At 38.6% G+C, this 19,334-nt stretch overlaps 1 protein-coding gene across 1 annotated transcript in view; it reads left to right on the forward strand.

The window, feature by feature from the left end:
* Window positions 1-19,334, forward strand: part of CLVS2 (clavesin 2) — a 60,082-nt gene that overhangs the window by 31,705 nt on the left and 9,043 nt on the right. The window contains exons 3-4 of the mRNA XM_026845228.1: window positions 12,296-12,406; window positions 15,152-15,372. Coding sequence (XP_026701029.1) covers window positions 12,296-12,406; window positions 15,152-15,372 — 332 coding nt within the window. The remainder of the gene's footprint in view (window positions 1-12,295; window positions 12,407-15,151; window positions 15,373-19,334) is intronic.

Genomic DNA, 19,334 nt, shown 5'->3' on the forward strand with positions numbered 1-19,334 from the left:
TTTTTTTTTTTTTTTTTTTACATCTTCCTTTTTCCCCTCCATCCTGTATTTAAGTGAACTCCAATTCTAAGGTTGCCTTTGCCTTTTGTATGCTGGCAGATTTAGCTACTGCATTCTTATCGCAAAACACTTAAATATTCATGCTGCTTTTAATTTTAGTGCTGGAAGGCTGTAGTGGATATGATGATGCAGGAATTTGGGTTCAGAAAATGGAAGACTTTTTAGTGCTTTGGCTATGTGTGAAGATTTATCAGCCAGGCTTCAAAATGAGTAAAGCTGACTGGAGTACTGCTTTAAATTATCTATTTCAGTAAATAAACTGCCAGGATTTTTAAATGGCTAAGCATACAGCTGGTATCTGATATCTAGAATGTGGCTCAAAATGTTGTTCATTCAGGATGAGAACAGGTATTATAGTTCTATAGTACTACAATGTATGCATATATACACATCAGCAGATTTCTTTGCCTGAATTGCCAAAAAGAAGGGTAACAATGCAACATATTAAAAATGATCTTATGGTTATTCCAGGTGGGATTTATTACATTTAAGATAATTTAAATGAATTATCTGTGCATTTCTTATTTCCCTGTGTGCTGGCAGTAAGCAGGCTGTCTCTCCACTGCCAGCATTTGGCTGATTATTTGGCCCCTTACTTGATCGTGTTTCTTTTTTTTTTTTTTTTTTTTTTTTTTTTCAGTATAGCTTATTCTAGTGCTTTCCCTTTTTAATATGGTAACATCAAATTTGCTCAAGGTCTGTGAACTAATGTGGATTAAAAGTGAAGCAGCAGCAGATCTAATACATAATTGATCTACCAGTAGGACACAAAGAACTGATTCTGGTTCCTAGATAGGAAATGCCTTCATTTTTTTGTTCTGTGCTGATAGTCTGAACTCTTAAATCTGTTTTAAATTAAAGTGAACAGGCTACTGGAAAGAGAGAAATTATCCATGGTAATAAATTATTTAAGAGATTAATTTGATGTTTGAGGCATAATGGTTTTTATGCTCGCAAACACACACTCTGACACATTTGTTTTAGATTTTGATGCAGTTCTGTTCATTGACAGTTGAAAATACTTTGTCTAGCGAATGTTGTACACCTTGCATCAGTATTTATCTCTTGCTGTGACCCCGCACCTGTTAGTACTTAACAGAAGATTTTGCTTACTTAAACTATTTCTTGTAGAGGTGCAAGAGTTTGTAAAATGCCCTCCAGATACTCCCAACTACTGCATCCCTTTGCAAATGGACAGATTGGAAAAGGCTATGCCTACTTACATTAACATTGGCTGTGATTATGCTTCAGCTTGTCATACGTTGCTTTTCTTAGTTGCTGAGGAATGACTCTTGACTGTTCAGTTAAGCGGGGGTAGAAGCTTGTTTAAGGTTTAATGTTTAATAATATTCTCAGTGAAGTGAGGAGTTCTGTATTTTCAGGCTCTTTTTGAGGTACACATGGCAATCGCAGCAGGGGGGTTTGCAGCTGTAGCGTGAATGACAAGTGGATGATGGTTGCATGGTTGTGTGACTAATAGCATCTATGTGCTGGGTGGCATGGCACGGTGCAGTGCATGGTGCTAATGGATGGGAAGCAAGCGACAGCCAACAGGGTGTCTCTCCCTTCCATTAAGTCCATTCAGGCATACCATATGTCATCGTCCCTGTACTGAGGATTTAATTCTCCTGTTAGCGTCAACCACTAACATTGAAGTGACAGTAATGTAAGAAAGAAAATTTAAGCCATGCTGTAGAAGAGGGCTGCAAATCAGAAGGTGGCCAAGTCAGAAAAGTAGAAAGGAAGGAGAGGGAAGTAGGATCTTTTTGTGAACATTCTTAAGCTGTCTGTAAAAAAATATGTCCAATACACTGCATTGGACTTAAGATGCTACAATTTGAATAACGTTTTAACAGTAGAGCAGTAAACATTTTACAAAGTATAGTTAAAATCATTTAAAGATGTTACATATGGAACCACAATATCTTTTCTTAAACAGTGTTATACTTGGAAAAAGACATACTTTCAGATGCAACCTGTCATTAGGTTAGTAAGAGCTAAGAGCGTAGCAGTAACAAGTCAGTCTCAAATGGAGATTGAACTTCTTTCCTAGAGGTTTTGTTCATGCATGGAGTTACTCTAAGTGTTGCAGGCTTTCCCTGATCTGTGAGCTTCCTGCGTTGCCCTCTGTGACATTTCTGAAAAGCTGAGCTTACAGGTGGGTGTTGAGCCAGAACTGGGGGAGCAGCTCATTCCCAGCCTTTAGAAACTGAGCCTGTTCGGTGCTGCGCAGACAGCTTGGCAGTGGCTACATTTCTTAAATCCTGGTTCAGAGAGTGTGATGCATGAACCTTCATGGTTTTCAAGTAAGGTAAGCCTTCATTTAGGTGGAGTAAGCCATGCACGTTTTTGTCAGTCACTTATGATGAAAAGATGAGTGAACTCAATCAAGCCAAGCAGCTTGAGTACATTACATAGGGTAAATACTAAAATCTACCTGCAAATCAGTTTTTTATTTGGTCTGAGAAGTCTGTCATCACATTGGTTGCTTTGGCTGATGATGAACTTCAAAAATAGTACAGCTTTGGGAAGTGAAGTTTTTTTTGAAAATACCAGCTAAAAAGACCTCATGTAACCTCAGTGATTTTATGTTTTTCATCAATGGCTGATTTGTTCAGAACTGTGCACTTTTACATGGTTCCTTATGTTCAGAAGGACCCTCCTGTGTTTCAGTTTGCATCCGTTGTCTCTGGTCCACTCCCTGGGCACCACTGAAAAGAGCCTGGCTCTGGCTTCTTGTAGCCTCTTTTCACATGTTTATATACAGTGTTAAGATCCCCCTGAGTTTTCTCTCTTCCATGGTGAACATGCCCAGCTCTCTCAGCCTCTGCTTGTATGAGAGGTGCTCCAATCCATTAGTGATCTTCCTGGCCCTTTGCTGGATTCACTCCAGTATGTTCCTGTCTGCTTTGTACTGGAGACCCCAGCACTGGACCTGGCGCTCTAGATGGTTTCAGAGTTCAGTTCTTTTTCTCTGTGGATATCCATGTAATGTGGACTGGGGCTACTGTTATTTTCTCTTGCTGGGAAGAGATTCACATGAGTTCCACTTCCATGTTAGCAAGAAGAGATCCGCATTTCTGATTTTGATCTTCCAACTCCTTGGATATGAATTTTCAAGAGTTCTGAAAGTGTGATTTTAGGATAGACTTTTACCATCACACTTCTTCATTACTGGCACATCCTGATAGCACAATAAACATATTTGCTTTGTCCTAGATAAGGATGATAAAACAAATAATTATTTGTCCAGTTGCTGTGAATCTCTGTTTTTTACTGGTAGGGTTTTCTCTGTATCAGGTGACACAGCTATGCTTATATGGCTTTAAAAAGACAGGGGTTTGATGTCTGAAGTTAGAATTCAACAACAGTGATTTACGATCCTCCAGAGTAATAACTGGAATGACAGTTATCCCTCAAACAATATTAAAATTCCCTGGGCTCCCAGGAGCATTTCGTGTGTGTACCACCAGCAGTCGTTCAGGAGTGCAGAGGAAGAGGGAAGCTGAGGTGGAGTTACCTCATAGGAAACTATCTTTTCAAGCACCTTTGTAAAGATAAAGTGTAGCTGAGCAGTTCAGACTGAGGCTTTCTTGAAGCTGAAAGGCTGAAATAAATCTCTATTCTGCACTATGACAAAGACATTTGAATGCTTTTTGAAACTGGAAATAGTTTTGTGCTGCTGGGAACTGACCTCTTGAAAATTTGTATGCTGCATAGTTAATGATACCTCTACTTTTAATAAAATATAATACTTATTAATGGATCTCAAGTAGGTTATTCAATTTCCTCAGTAATTTAAAGCTTCATTATGCTGCATTCTAGATCTCAGTGGCTGTCCTCAGCTGATTTTCTTAAATCACTATCCTTCCAATTTTACAGTTCACTTCAATTCTCCGGACTCTTATTTGCATCGAGTGACAGATTAAAATTGGATGGCTAAAACGATTACTGCTCTTAGTGCCTACTGCAGTGATGGAGATTGATCCCTCATAGTATGAGCAAACATATGGCTTATGAAATAACTTTTGAATCTCTACAGTTTTCACTCTATTGTGTTATTGTAAATTGAAACAGATAAAGTGTTAATCCAATTTTAATGCATCCATCTGAAACTGAGAGTTGCATTTTTGGAGAAGCTTTGGATCATAAAATTGTGGGCAACAGTTTAGAAGTTCTTTATTTCCAGGGGAAAAAAGTGAATATTCTGGTCAGACAAATGTTATCTTTTAACGCAGTAACTTGTTGGCACTGCAAAGCTATGCAATGTTTTTTGAAAGCTGCCGCAACAAGGAAACTTGCATTTTTACCTCTGAAGAGTATCTCTGTTCACCCTATGAATACGAAGACCTGTGTGCTCCATTGCCTGGTCAGCTATACTGATATACCCCTAAGGACAGTCAGATGTAGCTTCTTGCAAATTTTGATTGAAGCTAATCCAGAATTAAAAATCCATAGGTTGGCTCTGGTTCTTCTGGGAAATTGTCACTTGGGAAGATACGCAGAAATTATATGGAAGACATAAATTTGATATTTACTTACCTAACTATTTGAGTATACATCTGCAAAATCAGTCTTGAGATGTGACTGTTAAACATGGGTCTTCCATGTAGGAATACTTTACATTTCTCTTTTCCTGCCTTTCTGTGCAAGAGGGGCTAGAAGAGGGGCTAGAAAAAGAACATGATTAATAGGTTTTTCTCTTGTGCATCATAGTTATTTCTCTATATCCTTCCCTGAATTAATTTTAATTTAATCTCTTCTGATTTCCTCTCCTCCTCACTTTTATCTTATTTCTATGGTTTCTGCCTTGTCATTGTTTCTTTCAATCCTTGTTTCAACATTATCCTAAAGTTTCCTTTCCTATGAAGGAAAGCTGGGATAGGATGAGGTCACATTTTGGTTGAATATACCAGAAGAAATAGGTGTAGCTCCCCTAAGGCAATTGTAGATAAGGTGCTGTGTAGCCTACTCACATTTAGAAGTGGTCAGGCCGGGGGGGGCGCTATCTGATAAATATTGATGCTCCTCTTGAAATGGCCTCAGGTCTATGGGACATGCAGCATGACAGTAACCTGTGGTCAGTGGTCTTGCCAGAGACCAGGAGCTGTTTGGACATCAGGATAGCCTCACTGACTAGAAGAGGGTGACTTCAGGATGAGGGTGGTACAAGATGAGGTGCTGGTGTGGCATTTCATCTCCTATGCAGTCCCTGGCCAAAGGCTTCTGCCTTCAGGAATTTGAGTATGGCATTTTTATGAACATTAATTTCCTGCATTATTTTTATTCCACTGGCATTATGAAAGTATTGTTACTATATTTCTGCACAGCAGTTTGCAGTATAGTGTTTTTCTATTTGTCTGTAATCTTAATCTAATAGGACATTCACTGGCTGCCTGGAAAATGGATTTTTTTTTTTTTCCCCATATGGGAATTTCCATAGAAGAAATCACTGTCTGATAATTGCCTATTGTGAAGAATGTTTTTCATCACAGCAAAAGAAAACAGTATAGAAGAACCTACTTCTACCATCTTTCGTACTGTTTTTCTGGCTTTGTCAATTTGGAAAACAGCATCACACTGTGAAAAAGTTTTGGGCCTTTTCCCCTCTTTTTAATATCACACATTCCATATGAAGAGTTACTTAGCATTAAAAAATAGACAGTGTTGGTAGTTGAAGACAGAATTGTCCTTGGAAACAGCATTCTTCATTTCCTTTTTAAAATTAAAGCCTTTATTTTCCCAGGTTCAAACCAAACAACTGAGCCAAGGAATAAAGAAATACCCCAAACCCCAAGCCCCTGTCAAAACAAGCAAAAACTGCTAAAAGAATTTCACACAATTCCTAATTAAAACTTTTTAAAAAAATCAGGCCAAAACCTTTTGAAGTTAATTTGCAAAAAGAAAGTAATTTCAAATTAAAATGAGAGGTTTTATACAAAGTGTTTGCTTTGTCAAGCTCATCTAATTAAAAATATGAGAGTGATCTGAGCCCTTTATCCAAATAGTGAAAGCTCAAAATCTATGTAGATTTTAAATTTTATTATATTTATATATAAACAAGCAGACACATGTGGTCAGATGGCTTTTAAATCCCTATCCACCTAATTAATTTAACCAATATATATTTTTTATGAGTAGCATATTGAAATGAAAGATGGAAGATTATTTGAAATTAAAACAGATACTTCAATAAAAAGAGCAATATTCTCACTGGATGGATACCATCTCTCTTCTCATCTCATTCAATTTAACATATTTCTATATGAGCTGTAAGATAAAATGTCTAATATAAATGAAAAGGAGGACTGCCAAAAGTCAAATTGCTTCACTGGAAGCTTCTTAGCGAAATGACAACATCCAGTTCTAGATAATTAAATCTTATTTTGTAGGAATGTCACTGAATGCTGTTAATTTGCCTTTAGGTAGTGCTCTTTTGGTTGAACAGAGTAACAAAAATTTATTTGGGCACTTTTTGTTTGTCTTAGAAATGGTTCAACATTGTTTAATAAAAAAGAAAAGCTCCAGCCAGGTGAGAACAATGTCCTAGTCTTACAGATGGAAATCACTGATGCAGCTATTTCAGGGATCAAGCAAAATTTCACCATTATTGACACCTGAAAATTTTTTTGGATCTGAACCTTAAAGAGCTTTAGGGACAGAGGTAAAGTTGTCTGTTATTACAGGTGACCTGAAGTTTATCTTCCTCATAATTTAATAATCTTTGTCTCAAAATGAATTAGGTTACTTATTCCACCCCCCAGACCTGTTGGATGTTTGATGATTCAAAGCTGTCTGCTACTTACCAGTCTAGCTGTGTTCATGGTGAGCTTTTTCTCATTTCTTTGGGTGTCAGCATTGTTCTTTGTTTTGAAGATGTCACCTGCTGTTTATTCTCCCTAGTGTGCTTATAGAGATCATCTGCCTTCCAAAACAATCCAAATTCTTTTAGACTCCACAGACTGACTTTTCAGTCTCTTTATCATCCTATCATACCACTGGATAGGGTCCCAGTCTAAGGTCATGCCTCGAGCACAGGTTATGAGTCTTGACACACAAGTTACTTTACTTTGAGATGTTGCAATTACCCTTGTCATGGATGGATGCCTGCAGGAAGTTTGGTATTAGGAGCGCCTTGTTCTTTCATACTTTCCATGACAGTTGCAGTTTGGGAGCAAGACTTGGGTTTCCTTTCTTGTTGTGGATGGCAGTGACTCTTGGAGTGCTATGGAAGTGAAATATCCCTTCTAATCAGAGCCTTTTCTTTCTGTGATTTTTCCATAGTTTCCTGTTTAATATGCTAAAAATTAAGTTTAGTTGTGCTTCATCTTTGCATCAGGCAGAATGTTTCAATGTCTTTCTAGTGGAGCTTTCCATTATGAAGATACTATTTTGGTTCATCATAATGATTTTTTTTTTTTTTTCTCCCTGAAGTACTTGACTTTTTGGAATAGCTGGAGGAGACCTGAATTTATTATCTTCAGGAATCACTCTTAGGTGACATTTAAGATATTCATAATTTAACATGCTATCTTTGAACTTGTAATTTTTGTTATGAAGATACAGTTTTGTCTCTGTAGCCTCTTGTTGCCTGCAGATGCTACAGCCTGAATTCATCACAGCACTTAAGTGCAGCCTTAAGTAAAGCGAGTGAGTATGATCATTATATATGTATAGACAGTCCTTTGAAGGATGCCTCTAGACTGTCTGCAAAAACAGTTTTGCTGCCCATAAGGACAGCAAACCCTCAAACATGTTCCCAGAGCATACATGCCCAAGCACTCTTACAGTGTTAGCATGTGACAAGGTGTTTCCAGATGAACTATGTGCAGGTGATGTGCAGCACACTTTGAGGCCCCGATGTGGCTGGACTGCCAATGCACAGCAGTCCCAGCAGCTTCTAAGAGCTGTGCAAACAAATCTGACTCCCATACTGATTTCAGCTGGGGGGCTAATTCTTTAAAAGTAGACTTCAGATGTTTAAATGTAGACACAGTACCCAAGGAATGGAGAATGCTGTGGGCTTTAAGTTCTTTAATTTTTCACATTTGGTAATGATGAAAAAGGTGGGTCATTTTTATTATCTCTATGATAACAATTCTGGCACCACTAAGAAGACTTACATGATTTTTAGTAGGGATTTGGCACTTTCCTCTCAGATACTGCTGAAAATGTCATATACTGCTTTTGCTGTTATTACATGCCCTGTAAGAGTTTCTGGTGGCTATAGTGGAGAGCGGGACCCTCTGTGAAACCCTAAGAGTTGGCTCAGGTGATGGCTGAGCCCAACCTGGTGGGATGTGGTGCCCAGCAAGTAGAAACCTGGCTTCTTAGCATGTGCCAAGGGTAGTAGCCCGCAACAGCAGCTGGGTCCTTGGCAAGGAAGGTTGTGGAGACAAGTCATATAAATTAGGTGTGGCAGAGAGGTAAAGCTACCGTGCTGTGAGTGAGCAGAACCATGTCATCAGAGATGGAAACCTGGTGAATCAGTTTGCTTGGGATCATTCTCCAGTGCTGGTTTATAGGTGTTAGAGGAGAGGTCAGTTATTGCCATGCACTGGTAGTCGCCCAGTCCTGCAAACAGTGGTGTAGGGGTCTGCCTCTTCCTTGGCATTCCACTATTAATTGTCACTTGTAAGCCTTGTATCACAAGAGCTGTGGTCCCTAAGGCAGCCTGCTTGTCTGTGTCTGTGGCACTGACATGTCAGAGGCATGCACAGGTTGTGTTCTGCTGTATAAACAGAGGTTATTGTGAACACTTAAAAGAATCCACACATTGTTTATAAATAATTAGTTCTTTTTAGTGGCTTGGTAATACCCCATCAGATTCATTACTTTTCCAGTCAAATGCACAGCTCACTTCATGGCTGATCTCCATTACTTACTGTTTTCTGGCATGGGATTCCTTTTACTTAGAATTCATGTGATTCATGGGTTACAGGCTTTTCTGTTGAATTGCAGTATGTCTACAGAGGCAGTTGTGACTGCCACCACGCTTGTGACTTAATCTACGCAAAAACCCCACAAGAATCAGTGATTTGGAAGACATTCCTACCTGCTGCTTGTGTAGGATGGCCATCTGTCTGGCAGATCCCCATGTGGAAGTCAGATACGTCTGAGAAGAGCCAGACAACCTTCTGACACCTGTTTCTCCAGCAGCTGTAGTTGCTTATTCCACTTTTTTATTTTCTCACCAGGTGATGTTGAGATTGGGTTTTAAGTCTGTGTTCAGAAGCTTTTGAATTCTATTATAGTCCCATCACTGTGTACAATGCAGGATCATTCTGACCAAATCACCCTTTCTCTTTCTGGGACAAATTTTGGGGGTTCCTAATTATACCTTTGGAAGTGCTCCTGAATTCAGGCACCTCAATTCAGTCATAGAATTGATAAATAGGTGGCTTTAGTCAGTTCTGGAAAATGCCTTTAGAATTGCTGAAAAACACTGAGACAAACTACTGGCTTTTAATTTTAAGTGACATCTTCTATTTGAGGATCATTCCATATACATTCATGATCCTTCATGTAAATGGTTTCCAAGATGCAGGAAAAGAAAGTGGAAGTGTCAAAGTGGCACTTTCTAAAGATACTCCTTTTATCTTCTAGAAATTTAATATCTTTATAAAGATAATGAGTATTGACAAGTCATCCATTCTGAGCCCATGGTAGAATACAAATACCTTTGATTCTCTGCTCTCAATCTATGTGTATGCATGGCTGCTTGCCTGTTGAGATCTCATTCACAAATTGTCTTCAGTTTCTGCGTGAGACGTTTTCTGAGCAATAAGACCCAAACATTTCATAACTTTGTGTGTGTAAGTTTTGGGGCACTTTTATTAATTTAAAAGCTTATAAAATCATGCAAGAAGGCATGCAGCCAGAAATGGCTGGTTTGCTTTGCTGTCTTCAATAGTGCCTACATTATAAAAAGTGTTTGAGCCCCACAAGACTTTGCAGTTACATTCCAGACTTAACTCTGAAGATATATTCAAAGACATCTAGCTGAAACTAGCAAAAGACATCTTCTGCAGCTCTAGTGTATGCTCTTTTGAGCATGGTACACAGCATGCTGTACTGGATTTTACTGGAGCAGCAGCCATGATAAACCAAATAAATGCAGCCTTCTGTAGATGAATGGTATCTCCTGCAACTAAAGGTTAAAGTGTCATCCAGTGATTTATCCTTCCTAATGGATTCGTTGGGTTGCTGTGATAGGGACATAATTTACTACCTTTTGTACATCAGATGTTGTGTTCTTGAAATGGTGTTTGGGGATTTACAATATTGAACAGGTTGAATTACATGTCAAATTATCAACCATCCTGTTTGACATTTAGTCAGCGCTGACAGGAACTAGGCATTTATCAAGATGAGGCTTCTGTATCACAGTCTTTCAGTAGGATTGTTTTATTTCAAGGCTGTTGTTAATCAAATGTTTCTGGATAAAATCTGTAAAATAGACTGTTAATTGCATTGACGGTTGTGCTGTGGCCAGCCAGATGTTCATTGTGTGTATTGTAGCTGTCATCCTCCCTGTAGATTATTTAAAGTATTGCCTCCTTGATGGACAATATTTTATCTGGTAATCCACCAGGTTCTTGCAGTTTGGAGGCAGGCAGCACCCTGATGTAAAGACCCTATGGGTTAGGAGTGCCTGCCAGTATTTGAATGGTACTTTTGAGAGGAGCGAGTGACCTCTTCAGGGTTCATTTCCCAGAGGTCTGCATACGTTTGCAGAACTCTTGGCACATGCACTCTTTCAAATTATATTCCTATCTGGAAACATTTAATGAAAGATTTCCTTCCTACGGTTCCTGCCTTCCTTATCTGACAGTTCTTGATTGATTGATACAGCTTATGAGTTTTTCTTGAGCATCTTTTTTTGTGTGCTGTATGACCTTAAATCAGTATGGTTCAAATGGTGTTTTGTGGATTATATATAGACTTTTGCATGCTTCTATATGGCCTGCTGTTTTGTCTCCTGAGGAGACAAAATATGTCTATTTGCACAGTGCTCTGTCTAACCATTTGGTTGCCTCCTTTTGAGCCTCTGATCCCACTGACACAGACTTGAAGCTGCCTTTACTGCATCCACACAGAAAGAAGGTGGAGGAGGAGGTGTAGCTGGGAAGCATGTCCTTGTTTGTACCTGTATTGTCAAACGGGAGTTGCTGCTGCTGTGAGGATCCTGCTTTTGATCTAAGTGACTACCATGGCTGCCTAGAGTGGTCCACCTGTTGAATAAAGTTCAAATGAAAGCCATTAATTTAATAAGTCTGTATACCTAAATAAACAGTGAGAAGGTTCTGATATAACCTGTGAAAACAAAAGGGGACATCCGTCAGTTTACGTCCCTGTTTACACCTCTTAGTTCCTTGCTCGGTACTACAACTCTAAGCAAGATAGAAGACAGCAGCAGTTTATTACATTGTTTGAACGTATGATCAGCCAGGCAAAGATAAAATGAGGACACATGATGAATTTGGCAATAGTATTCCAGGACAGAGTGGCTGCCCTCTTCAAACTGCCAAACCCTCTGGTATATTCTCTTGACTTAGAAATTGAAAATGCAGATCAGAATCTTTCCTAGTGAGTTGTCTGCTCTTTGCATTTTTCAGCAAGAAAAAAGAGAAGTCATTTCTTCAATACAGATATGCTATCCTTATATTTAAGCTCCCAGAAGGCCCCTGGCTGTGTGACAAGAATTACTGTCATGGATATTGCATAACAGTTTATGCATAATGTTTAATGCATTCTCATTTTTATGAAATATGGATAATATTGGGGACATAGTTTAGATTTACACTTTCTTTTTAAGGTGGAAACAAGCAGGACATTTATAGTGCTCTTCAATGACACTGGAAGAGTTGAGATGGTTTCCATTAAAAATGAATAAAATATGTAGAAGTGGAAAGGAAAAAATTATGTTGCATAGATGGATTATGGGCAAGTCATAAATGTTTAAAGCATTGCTGGAGGTTAGAAATGCCATGACTTTATTTGAATATTGTAGCTGTCTCAGCATGCTTCCTCACTGCTCTGTCCAAGGTATATTGCTGGTTGGTCTGGAAGGTTGGAACTCAACTGAGAGGACACAGTTTTGAAGAATGCTTCTTCTTGTTTAAGGTTTATTATTAAAATTAAAGCATTCAGAAAAAAAAAATAATTTGATGAGTGTTGCAACCTCACATTGAGGGTCAACTCACATTGTATGTATTTGTTTTGTGACATACAGGACAGTTTTCCAGCTCGGTTTGGAGGAATACATTTCGTCAATCAGCCGTGGTATATCCATGCCCTCTACACAGTTATACGGCCCTTTCTAAAGGAGAAGACACGGAAAAGGGTATTCCTTTGTTTAATTGTCCATTACCTGGCAGTTGTAGTCAGCAGATGTATAATGCTCTAATAAAGTAGATATACACAATATATCAGCTTGCTATTTCTGGAAAATATTTAAATACATAGCATTATATAGAGTATCTTTAACTGTTTTAGAAACTTAGACAGTGTTATCCTTTAAGGAGACAGTCAAGCAGTTTATTTAAATGTATTTTAAAATGTAAGCATATACTTTCTCCTGGGGATTGTATAAAAAATAATGCCAACATTACTGTTTCTATTAAGATTCTATTCAATTCAATTCTATTCAGTTTCTGTTAAAATTATTTGTGTCTGTCTTTTAAGAACACAGGTAGTGAGTACAAAGTCCTTTCCTAGTGTGATCTCCTTGACATTAGCATGAACTAGAATACACAGCTGGTGTATAGCAGTTTGCAAATACTGATTTGAATGAAAGCCAGTGAAAGGAAATTTGTGTGCATGCATCTGTGCATAAGCATGAGCAGTCTGTGAGATGTTGCTGAATTTGCAGCATTTGCATCAGTGCAATTAAATTAGAGCTTGATGGTGATAGCACATAGAATGATATTATTTCTGTAACAGGAAATTTGTCATCCAGGAAAACACAATCAGCATCACATACAAAGCCATTACAAAGAATGTGATTTTTTTTTTTTTTTTTAAATAGGATCAGCTCTCTAAGCAACTGTATTTTCTCTCCTCAAACACAGTCTGCAAGGCCACAATGATCCTTGGTGTTTAGCTGTTTTTTACTGACAGATTATGTTTGAGAGTCTTCTGGTATTCACAAATTTTGAACTATAGATCACAAAGCTTTTTGTGTAATATCTGTTATGAATATGCAAATGAAAACCCATTTTGCAGAACTGAGTTGCACTCTGTTGACTACAGCTTCAACAAAGAACATTATAGTGCCAGATATGTTTCAGGTCTTTTGAAGTGCTGCATGTGCATAACCAGGGAGTAAAGTACAGCTCATGGGTGAGTTACAGTATTAAAAATAAGTGACAAGGCAGTTGAACATGGGTGCTTATCAGTTTGTGTCTAAATTTTTATTTAAACACCTGAATGAGTGGCATATATTTTCAGAAATGCTGAATTTTTACAACTGTTTTTGTCAATACTGATTACCTAGAAGAAGTAATCAGGTGGATAAATATTGATTTAGAGTCCAAAATGTAGTGTGGAGTATGTGGAAGTAATACCCAGTACATCAGATTTAAAATCAGCTTTAAAAAAACCTAAGAGGTAGAATGACCAGGCTCATTGTTTATCTGTTGTGTTTGTCCTGAATTATTTTGTATTTTTTTAATGTCTGGTAGATTTGCAACTGATAGCTATATTCAGATAAATGTAGTGCTAGGGATGTATAAATCAATTTCTAAGGAGTGAAACATTCAGTTGGAAAGGCACCATAAAACTAATTCCTTTTGCCATTAATATTTGTTCTTTCACACAAGGATAAATTCCTTTCTGAGATGGAAGAACATTACTGGGTTTGCATGGTCATATTAGGCTTCCTGTTTCCACAGCTTACTGGAAGATGGGCTGAAATAAGCAATACAAGACAAGCATACATTTAGCCTTTTTTTTCTTTCTGCCTTTTGAATTTAACTCTGGAGAAATCATGCTAGGGGTATAGCTGTCCAGAGGAGTCTCTGCAAGGTGAAGTGGAATGTGAATTGATAGCACTTGACATCTGTCTGTGTGCACACCCCCGCCTGCCCCATGGGGAACGAGAGGCAGCGTACAGCTGTTAGGAGGCAATATCCTACCTTGCCTTCTTGGCTGCTTCTGTGCTAGTCAGTTAAAAAGGGTTGGGCACTGCCATTCCTACTCTTTAATTGTACAGACACTTTCTGGCAGGGTACTGGCTGGTGCCAGCTGGTGCGTTCTTAGACATTGCCCAGAAACAATTTGGGGATGGCATGGACCAGTGAACAGTATGGATGAGGTGAGCTTGTTCTGGAGATGAAAGGAGTTTAACCATATGGATGTGAACTGTGCCATGGCACTTGCTCCTAGCCACAAAGGGTGAATCCTGGCCTACTTGCTTGTCTAGAAATAGCTGCTGTGAGCTATCTGTGTAGCTATACCCAAGAGCAGCCATTTCCTCCCAGTGGGAAGTCTGCAGGTTCCTAGTATCTGTGGGAGAAGGCTGTCCAAATCCAGAGGTGCTCTGTTTCTAGCACTCATCAGTCACATTCCAGATATCTGAGGAGAAACAGTAAGGTTAAACATAAATACAAGTATTCATATACATAGATGTCATATTAATATACATATACATATATATATATATATATATATACTGAAAGTCAATATATATTCCTTAATGTATATGGTGAATATTAATTTTACTTATTATTTATGTTCTTAATTTATTCACTTAATTTAATTCACAGGATTAGGGAGAGCAATTAACAAGAGACAGTCAGTCTACCTAATCTTCTGTCCATCTAGGTACCAGACGTTAGTTCTTACCCTCCTTGGGCCCCTTGTCCTACAACTATTTAAAGTCATTTATGTTTTAATCAAGTTGTAGGTTTATGAACATAGTATGACCATGCTTAAGACAGAGGTGAGGTGTGCCTTAGTGGTCATGTCTGTTAGCCCAACTCAGCCAGAACATTGAAACTGTACAGTATCCTCTTATAAAGGTGATATAATTTGGGCTTCGATGATTTTTGTGATACCACTTTGGTTTTACCTGCATGTGTACATACAGATATTCCTGCACGGTAATAACCTCAACAGCCTGCATCAGCTAATACACCCTGAGATCCTGCCTTCAGAGTTTGGAGGAATGTTGCCCCCCTATGACATGGGGACGTGGGCAAGAACACTGCTTGACCATGAATACGATGACGACAGTGAATGCAATGCGGACTCCTACAACGCTCCTGCAAAGGATATAGAAAAGGACCTCTCTCCCAAATCCATGAAAAGGTGGGTTAAAGGTACTGTGGTCTTATAGTATTGCTATACGGTTAACGTTTGCCTTCTGTTATATAAAGATGCAGGTAGTTCCCTCAGTTTATTATATACAAGGACCTTTTTTTAAATTTCTTAAGAAGATCTCTGTTGATTATAGATCATAGTGTTGATTATTGCCCATGTGATCTGTGAGCTCAGTACAGCTAATTATTTCCATGGTTCTATATAGGTAGTGTATACAGTGCTGTGCTTGGTATAAGCTCATATCCCACCTCAGCCTCCAGAACGCATTTAGAGAGACAGTGCTAGCTGAAATGAACCTCGGTAAATTGGGGCCAATTATCCATCTGGGTGGTGATGATAACTCGAACCTTCCTCCACCTCATCCAGTGCCTATAGGTGCCAGGACATTTACAGCATCTGAACTGTCAGTCACAGTGACTGCACACAACATGAGAAAATGTAATGAGGAGAACCAGCACAAAAACTGGTGCCAGTCATTATACTTAAGTCTGTTAAACATCCTGGTGTTCTGATATTCTTCTTTTTGAGAAGATACAGTATAATTGCATGCTGCATTTTACCATTCAAAATAAAGTAGAGGAAGAGGTTAGTTAACTCTCCAGTAACTATGGAAGCAGTGAGGTAATTCACTTGGGAGGGGTAAACCTGGTCCAGCCTTGCCAGGGCAGTAGAGGAGAAAGGGGAAAGATTACAACAGGGTGGTAGAAAAGGTTGAGCAGGGTAGCAAAAGCCAGATTGCAGCTCATAAAGGGGTAGGCATAGCAATGAATCAGAAAAGAACAAACATGGCAGAAACCAATATATAAAGTCATTAAAATTAAGTCAGAATATGGTAAGCTGAGAATTCAATTTCAGGAGATGGTATTTGATGCAAAAGGGAGAGAGACTCTGGAAGCAGATCAAACAGGATAAAATATTTTCAGACTCCTCAGCCAGAAAGGTAATGTTGGCTGGAAAATGTTGCATAGATTTGGGAGGACAGTGCGATTTGAAACGGTGATATTTGGGGGCAAATAGAGAGGAGACAACAGGAGATTGCTGTAGAAATGAAAAAGAAAAAAGCAGTGAAGTTTAAGGATTTTGTTTTGAAGAAATCCTATCCTGCACTGAAAGCGGGAAATAGCAAGAGTCTGGATGGAAATAAACTAGGATAAGCATAAGTTAAAAAAGGTCCTGAAGTCATATGGCAAAGATGAAATTAACACAAGCAGTGGAGAAAATGGGCCAGCAAAGAGTCAGGGGAAGGGTAGAAGTGAGCAATACATTTATATGTGATTTGCACATAATACAAGAATTATGAGATGATAGAGAAGCTGTCTTGGAGAGAAGGGTGGAATTTAGGAGCTGAAATGCACAAGTCTTACTGTTGCAAAATGAAGTCATGAGAGTAAATAGCTTCATCCAACGATGCAACAAAAAACCCATGAGAAGTCCTGTGACAAGACAGACTATCCTGGGCAAGCACATTATTAAGTGGAAGAGCAGTGGGTTGACCAGATTCTTCATTCTTTCTCAAATAATTTTTCTTCTCATTTAACTTGTGCTTGAAAAATCCTTCATGCAGAGTTGCACTCCAGTGTAAGCTTTAAATTGACATTCTTTCAGTCTGGGTTAACTGACGCAGTAGGAGACATACTGCAGAAAATAAGCCTGTTGAAATTTATATCTACATAATATTGAGCTGAAATTTCCTCACCTTCTCTGCATTCTTTTTCAGTTAGTGTGTCTGCAGCACCTGCTGGAATCCTCCTTCCCTGCTGTTGGATATAAAAAGTAATAAGTAGATTTACTGTGCTAGTACCAAGTAGAAGGGAGTGGTAGTAAGATGAACAGAAAGTCCCAGGACTTTGATGTATTTAGTGCACAGATTGTGTTAAAACAGAAATAGAAAAGTTGAGGTAGAGCAGATGAAATTTAACTTGAATTCGGCACCTGATGGATTGTTTCTTTCAGTTTAAAACCACACTCAGTGTGTTATGTTAGTGCAGAAGAAGGTTTTTAACATATAAGAAACCGTGACAGTAAGTCAATGAAAAATACTTAAATTAGAACAAATTTCAGAAGCATCTAGCAGATCTCCAACAATTATCTTGTTTAATCTGGCTTGCCATTTAAAAATCAGTTTATTGTTCTGAAAGAATGTTGTTCCTAAACTAAAATACTGCTGAGAATTCATTTCTTTGTTAATCATTTTTGCCCCCATATGAACCACTGACATTCCTCCAGATCTCCTTGAAATTTTGGTGAATTGGATGACCCCTACAGAAAGGAAGGTTGATGGTGGGGAGGGTGGTGGAGATAAGGAGGAATTAATACCACCTGTAGCACAGACCTCTGGAGAGAACATGTTCATGTCATGTGGCACCACTGCAGCAATCTCAGCAGTTCTGTTTAGCCTGTGGCTGTGTCCACCCATGGCTGTCATAGTTGAGGCACCCAGCTGGAGACCTGCACCCTCTTCTCACTTAACCCAGATTTCTGTGTCGATCACCTCTGCAGAATAATCTGTGTGTGGCTTTGATTCCTCACCTCTGCAGTGGGACTTTGTAGTACAACTCTGTCCTACTGTGTTTTCTGGGAATTTATTCAGTAATGTCTGTAAAGATATTTGGGAGATGTAGATAGAAGGTGCTATAGACTTACACAAATGTTTTTCATTTTACATACCTTCCTTCATGAACTGCTGCTGAACAGAATGAAATGTGACAGTAAATGTTGATTTAAAACTGAATGAAAACTATGTCTCCTTCTTCAAAGCATTTAGGCTCCTGATCTTACAAGCCACAGATCAGGATTTGTGCAGTTCCATTTTCATGTATGCCTTGGCATTGGGGAGTTTGGAGGTCCTGGGAATTTATGCCCAAAACTGCCTCACTGGGAATTTGAGACCAGGTTTGCAGCCTTTCTGGCTCCCCTTCAGCTCCTCAGATGAGACCTGAAAACCTTGGTGGTTCAGACATTGGCAGATGAAGAAGAGGCTCAGTCTTCTATTAGTACTTAAAGTCAGTTGGGAATTCTTTGAAATTAGTATGCTTCCACAGCATTTTTTATCTTGATGAATTGGATTTTCCAGGAGTAAAGCAGATTTTCAATCAGCTTTGCATTGGCACAGTACCTTGTGAAGGTTTTAAAGCATTTTTAATTCAGTGGTTTAGTTTTCTGCCTGAGGAACTGATCAGTGATCTAGATGAGGGTTATTGTACAGTTTTAATTAAAAATTTTTAATTATGTTTATCACAAGAGAGACTATCAGATTTTTAAAGCTAAATTGCTTGATTTTAGCATTAGTAAGAGAATGTGGCAAGTATTATTAGAAAATATCCTTGTGTTTAAAGTTTTTGCCTAGGCTCTAATTCAGATATTTTTTTTTGTGTGTTTTTGAAGGTTTTCTTTAGATTTTCTGAGAAAACCTGAATTGTCTCCTGCTATCATACTCACTCATTGGTTTCAGTGGATGATGCCAGTTTATAAGTGAGGGATTTACTGTATGTTTATCTTAGCAGAGGTCAGAATTTGTACAGTTTTTTTCCTTTTCCTGTAGCCCTTCACATGGACAAATCTGTAGCCATACTGCAGTCACAGTGTGCTTCCACTGTAGAGATGTACACATGCTCTAGCCATCTCAAATCTTTACAGAAATGACGAGAAACAGTCATTTCTGGCATGAGATTCATCCCACTAAAGGAAACAAGGGTTGCTGTTACTGTAGCCCAGAAGTGTCTGCATTTTGACAAGCTGAGACACACTTCAGACTTTGCTTTTAATGAAGCCTTTTGGTTTTGGTGGAGACTGAGGGTTCCTCTTTTTCCCTCACACCTGGCTATTGCAGAGTACCAGTACCAGTTTTATGCTTCTGTGCTGAATAAGAGAACTGGGAGAAATTTTTCATTGCATCACTGAATTTGCCCTTCCCATCAATCTCTGCTCTGTTTAGCTGAGCTGCTAAGTGA

The sequence above is a fragment of the Athene cunicularia genome, assembly GCF_003259725.1.
Source record: "Athene cunicularia isolate RWA chromosome 3 unlocalized genomic scaffold, athCun1 chr3_part1, whole genome shotgun sequence".
NCBI classification, from domain to species: Eukaryota; Metazoa; Chordata; class Aves; order Strigiformes; family Strigidae; genus Athene; species Athene cunicularia.